The following is a 6,248-nucleotide window of genomic DNA, read 5'->3' as shown; positions in this document are numbered from 1 at the left end:
GAGGCGCTGGGCGGAGGGATCTCAGGGCGAGCTCGGCAGGCGGTGGCGCCGCGCTCTGTGATTGCACCGCGAGCCTCTGAGGTGATCTCGGCCTATATCGCGTCAGCGGGGCTGGGGGCGTGAGCACCGCCCCCTGTCTGGCCGCGGGGAACAGTGACATCTCACCCTGCTCTGGGGCTACGTCCTGTGGACTCCGATAGCCGCAGATAAGCCCTCAGGGACCGGGGTTGTGAAAAGCGAGGTCGTGAAGACGCCGGCCACATACCGAAGGGTGGGATGGTGAGGTCAGCCCCGTCCCACTCCAATTAAAATCAACCTGACAGGTATTAATGTGCCGCCATAAAGTTAACAAATGTTGGTGATTAGGCATGCTGGGTTTTACGAAAACAAATTTTCCAAAATAAATGTAGACGTTATAGGACGTCGCGAGCCATTTGAGGCACCATTCCCCAAGGACGCCGCTTACTCTGAAGGTTTAGCGGCCGGAAGGATTCTGAAGCTGAGTTCGGTCTTGCAGCCACAGTCAACCTTCACTCATATGGCTTCACATAAGCGTCTCCCATAACTGCCAAATTTAACTCCTTCCAGATCACTCACAGGAGCGCCTGACCAGATTCATTTATTTACTCAATGTTAAGAACTAGGTTTTGTGCTAAGCTAGGAAATAAGAGTAGCGAATAAGACAAAACTGCAAGGCGCTGGTTGGATGAGTAGGAATATTCATTTGCCTGCGGGACACCTCTACCTAGAGATCTGACGTTCATCCCAGAGTCAGTAAATCCAAAACTAAACCCGTTGTCTCCTCCTTTCTACCTGCCCCTCCTATAATGCCTATGAAGAAAAGGCATCACTGTGCACACTGTGGCCCTTCTTCTCCATGCTTCACATCTAATCAGTCATCAGATCCTATAATTCCACCACCTTAAAAGTTTCACCCTTCCTATTGCCACTGCCTTAGGCAAGGCCCCACCATCTCTTGTCTAGGCTGCTTCTATGATATCCTATCTGGTCTTCTTACTTTAAAGCATGTCTAACCTGCGCGGTGGCTCACACCTGTAATCCCAGCACTTTGGGAGGCTGAGATGGGCGGATCACCCGAGGTCGGGAGTTTGAGACCAGTCTGACCAACATGGAGAAACCCCGTCTCTACTAAAACTACAAAATTAGCCGGGCGTGGTGGCTCATGCCTTTAATCCCATCTACTAGGGAGGCTGAGGCAGGAGAATCGCTTTGAACACGGGAGGTGGAGGTTGCGGTGAGCCGAGATCTCGCCATTGCACTCCAGCCTGGGCGAGAGAGCGAGACTCCGTCTCAGGGAGGCTGAGGTGGGAGGATCACTTGAGCCCAGGAGTTCTGGGCTGTAGTGCGCTATGCTGATCGGGTGTCCGCACTAAGTTCGGCATCAATATGGTGACCTCCTGGGAGCAGGGGACCACCAGGTTGCCTAAGGAGGGGTGAACCGGCCCGGGTCGGAAACGGAGCAGGTCAAAACTCCCGTGCTGATCAGTAGTGGGATCGCTCCTGTGAATAGCCACTGCACTCCAGCCTGGGCAACATAGCAAGACCCCGTCTCTGGGAAAAAAAAAAAAAAAAAGATAGACTTCGCTAGACAATTTCCAAGGTCCTTCACACTTTAATGTTGTATGGAGGTACCTTGCCTCCAGTGGAAAACATTAACAACCAGCATTAAGCCAATATAAACCCACAGGTACTCTTATCCCTACTGCAAGAAGTTTTAAAATAGGGAAGGATTAGAGACACAGGCTGTATAGTTGTTAAACCAATATTATGTTGCACTTCCAAAATGACAACAAAATAAACACTTTAAATTTCAGCCTGCGAAATAAATTCCTTTCCTTAATATGGTCTCACACAGAAAATTATTTTTTAAGGTAACAAAAACTGCACTATGGCAATATGTGTATATATATATATATATATATATTTTTTTTTTTTTGAGATGGAATTTTGCTCTTGTTGCCTAGGCTGGAGTGCAATGGTGCAATCTCAGCTCACTGCAACCTCCACCTCCCAGGTCCAAGCTATTCTCCTGCCTCAGCCTCTCAAGTGGCTGGGATTACAGGCACCTGCCACCATGCCCTAGTTATTTTGTATTTTTAGTAGAGATGGGGTTTTTCCATGTTGGTCATGCTGGTCTCAAACTCCTGACCTCAGATGGGATCCACCTGCCTCGGCCTCCCAAGGTGCTGGGATTACAGACGTGAGCCGCTGTGCCCAGCCTGTCCACAATATTGTTAATCGCTTGTATTAGGTCTTTTTCCATTCAAAGTTATGGAAACTCAGGTCACGCTCCTTAAGTGGGTGAAAAGTAAAAAGTTCAGAAGTAAAATTAGCTTCAGATATGGGGATTGAGGATCAGACAATATAAGCAAGATTCCATCTCTCTCTCACCATCCAGTTCTCAGCAGATAACTACACACTGTGCATGATATACCAAGACTCCAAGACTCATAACCTACCTGCAGAAAGAGTGTATCTTCCCTGGTAGCTCTGCAAAAAAATCTAAGGGAAACTGTTAATGGCCTGGCTTGAGTCAAATGGCTTTCCCTGAGTCAAAATCAATCATTGTGGTTAAATGGGTAGAAGACATTGATGTTAGTGCTGGAGTCGGGGAAGAAACTTACCTGACAAGGTCAGCTCCACATTGAAATATGTGCAATGCATTCCCCCTATGAAAGAGGTTTTCTGATAGCAGAAGAAGGGGAGAGGCACACATGACAGACAAGACAACAGATGACCACTCTTATCAATCCTGTCTGGACACTCAACTAAAGAATTACTGGCCTGGCCCTAGTTTATGTTTAACAAAGCTATCCAATTCCTAGTGGAGAAAAAGTAGGGATGGTATATTTATTTATGTTTTTAAGCCAACATCTAAAAAGAAACTGTTCTGCTTTCTAACCCCAGTGAAAATCACTAGTAATGTTGCTACCTATAAATCATGGATTGTATAAAAGCATTATATAATAGAAAAATTTTAATAGGATTATTTTCAAATTCAACATCACTATAATAGACAACAGAACAAACACACCAGTGTCTGCAATATTTTATTATGATAACATTAGAGTGGTAGTTATAAGTCGTCATCATCTCTTAAGAATGCAAGAAAAGAGATGCAATTCTTTGTATGATAAAGTGAAGTGAGATGGTTCAAAAACAGTTTCAATTATAAGTGCATCAAAAGTTTTCAGTTTTTAATATTGATCCACCAGTTAGAATTTAATTGCACGTGTAAAAAGATTTAAAGCTGTTATTTTGTCCATAATTTCATATGCTCCTATCATAGCTAGTGCTCGAATTAGTTGATCTCTTAAAGCTGCAGCAGTTAGTGATAATTTGTTACTTTGTGTTTTCCATACAACAAGTGCTTGGTGGGCTCTCTCACTTAATGAAACAGTGCTGAAAAACATGATTAATAATATTAATAGTTAAATATTAATGTTTAGCATATATTAAAATTGCTAATAATTATTTGAATTGTCAATTCAGAACATTGCTTTTAACTCCTTAAATATTGTATATCTAAGTTTTCAAACCAGTTTACCAGACTAAAGTGAGGATGAAATTAATTGGTGAAAAGAATCTATATAAAAGTTTGGCCTGGAGCTTGGCACGTAGAAAGTTAACGTTACCTCCAGCCCATCCCTCGTTTCCGTACAGAAAATTAACAATCGGCATGGTGGCTAACGCCTGTAATTCCAGCACTTTGGGAGGCCAAGGTGGGTGGATCACCTGAGGTCGGGAGTTCAAGACCAGCCTGGCCAACATGGAGAAACCCTGTCTCTACTAAAAACACAAAAATTGACCAGGCATGGTGGCGCTTGCCTGTAATCCCAGCTGCTTGGGAGGCTGAGGTAGGAGAGTCGCTTGAACCTGGGAGGCAGAGGCTGCAGTGAGCTGAGATTGCACCACTGCACTCCAGCCTGGGCACCAAGAGTGAAACTCTGTCTCAAAAAAAAAAGAGGGGGGAGGCCGAGGCGGGTGGATCATGAGGTCAAGAGATCGAGACCATCCTGGTCAACATGGTGAAACCCCGTCTCTACTAAAGAATACAAAAAATTGTCTGGGCATGGTGGCGCGTGCCTGTAATCCCAGCTACTCAGGAGGCTGAGGCAGGAGAATTGCCTGAACCCAGGAGGCGGAGGTTGCGGTGAGCCAAGATCGCGCCATTGCACTCCAGCCTGGATAACAAGAGTGAAACTCCGTCTCAAAAAAAAAAAAAAAAAAAAAAAAAAGAGGCGGGTAGGGGCAGTGAGGGAAAAAATTTTAAAAAGAGAGAAGAAAAAGAAAATCAACAATTCAGACTGACACCCTTTTCGGCATCAGCCCACCTGCACCCAGGTGAATAAACAGCCATGTTGCTCACACAAAGCCTGTTTGGGTGGGGGTGGGGTCTCTTCATTCAAAGTATGAGTTTTAACGTTTGGTACCGAAATCCCAGACAGGGGAACTCCTATGGGAAATTAGTCCCCTGTTCCAACTTTCATAGAGAGGTCTACCTACCGACCTGGGGTGATCAGACCAACCCACAGACGCATACCACCGACTATTTTGGTAAACAGTCTCTCTTTTTGCTTTCCCATTCTTTTGTCTTTTCCTTTCCACTTCCTCTCCCTTTCGGTTTCGTCCTTTTTCCACCACAAAGACAAGGAAAATCAGGTAAACCAGGTTCTTCCATATGGCTCAGGACTGGAAAAATCCTATGTTGGTCACAGATCTGGGGACCCAGTTTTCCATAGGGGTTTGACTATAATGGAGACATTCACCATAGTCACTTGCCCACCAGGCTCATGACTGATATTGATGGCAGGTCAGCGTAGAGGACGCTCTCTTTGGCCGCTCACCAACGAGGAGGTTCAACTCAGGCTCAACTAGGGATGCCTATTAAGTGGCTGGGTTGCGTGCCCATTTTCCATGTCTTTGCTGCCTTTCCAGAACCATGGGCAATCGTCCGTCCTCTATCCCTCCCTCCTCTCCGCTGGCCTGTGTTCTAAAGAACCTCAAGCCTCTTCACTGTCTCATGAAGTGAGACAGTGCCTCATCTACTTCTGTAACACTACATGGCCACAATACAAGTTAAATAACGGCTCCCATTGGCCAAAAAATGGTACCTTTAACCTCTCTATTTTACAAGATTTAGACAATTTTTGTAGCAACGTGGGCAACTGGTCTAAAATTCCCTACATCCAGGAATTTTTTTTACACACTAATCCCTCCCTAATCTCTACTCCTTCTCTTCCCTTCCGTCTGCCCCTCCTTCCTCTGCCAATAACCCCAAATCCTCCTTGTTCATTAACCCTTCCAATCTTTCTCCTCCCCTTCTGTCCAAACCAGGCCCTAATCCAGGACCTAATCCCCCCCGCCGAGAGCCTTCCTCTTCTTCCCCTGCCCACAACCCACATCCTTACGTCCCTCCTGTCACCTCCCCACCTCATACACAGTCCAGCTTACGGTTTAGTCCCTTGGCTACCTCCTCTGTCCCTGCCCAACAATTCCCCCTTCGAGAGGTGGCTGGAGCCAAAGGCATAGTTGAGGTGCATGTTCCTTTCTCTTTGTCCAACCTTTCCCAAATTGGCCACTGGTTAGGCTCCTTTTCATCAAATCCTCCAATACTTAACCCAGTCCTATAATCTCACCTGGAGTAATTTAAATGTCATCCTTACTTCTACTCTCACCCCTGAAGAATGCTTAATATGCTTAATATGCATTTTGTCATCCAGTCAGCCCCTAACATTACAAAAAGGTACAGAAATTAAAATCTGGCCCTCAACAGTTAACAGATTAAAATCAAACCCCACAACAGGAATTAAGCAACCTCACCTTCAAGGTGTTCAATAATAGGGAAAAATCTGCCTGGCAGCAGCGCATCTCAAAACTACAGATACTTGCCTCTGCCATAAGACAAACCCCAGCCACACCACCGGCTCACAAAAACTTCATAGTGCCCAGACTGCAGTGTCCAGCCACCCTTCCCGGACCTTGCTTCAAGTGTCAGAAACCTGGCCACTGGGCCAAGGAATGCCCGCAACCTGGGATTCCTCCTAAGCCCTGCCCCATCTGTGTGGGTCACCCACAGAAAGTCAACCGTCCAACTCACGTTGCTGCTCCCAGAGCTCCTGGTGCTCCAACCCTTGGCTTGGTGGCTGAAGACTAATGCTGCCCAAGCATCTCGAAAGCCCCCTGGACCATCATGGATGCCAAACTTTGGGTAACTCTTACAGTGG

At 46.0% G+C, this 6,248-nt stretch overlaps 1 protein-coding gene across 1 annotated transcript in view; it reads right to left on the bottom strand.

The window, feature by feature from the left end:
- Positions 1–3,190: 3,190 nt before the first annotated feature.
- The window catches only part of LRRD1 (leucine rich repeats and death domain containing 1), a 29,813-nt gene continuing 26,755 nt past the window's right edge, over positions 3,191–6,248 (bottom strand). The window contains exon 6 of the mRNA XM_064380298.1: positions 3,191–3,423. Within this exon, the coding sequence (XP_064236368.1) occupies positions 3,237–3,423 (187 nt within the window). The 3' untranslated portion in view covers positions 3,191–3,236. The remainder of the gene's footprint in view (positions 3,424–6,248) is intronic.

This window comes from Aotus nancymaae, unplaced genomic scaffold (genome assembly GCF_030222135.1).
Source record: "Aotus nancymaae isolate 86718 unplaced genomic scaffold, 86718_ANA_hifiasm-v0.15.2.pri h1tg000025l, whole genome shotgun sequence".
NCBI classification, from domain to species: Eukaryota; Metazoa; Chordata; class Mammalia; order Primates; family Aotidae; genus Aotus; species Aotus nancymaae.
The sequence above is the reverse complement of the archived record's forward strand: the minus strand, read 5'-3'. Positions and strand labels throughout refer to the sequence as shown.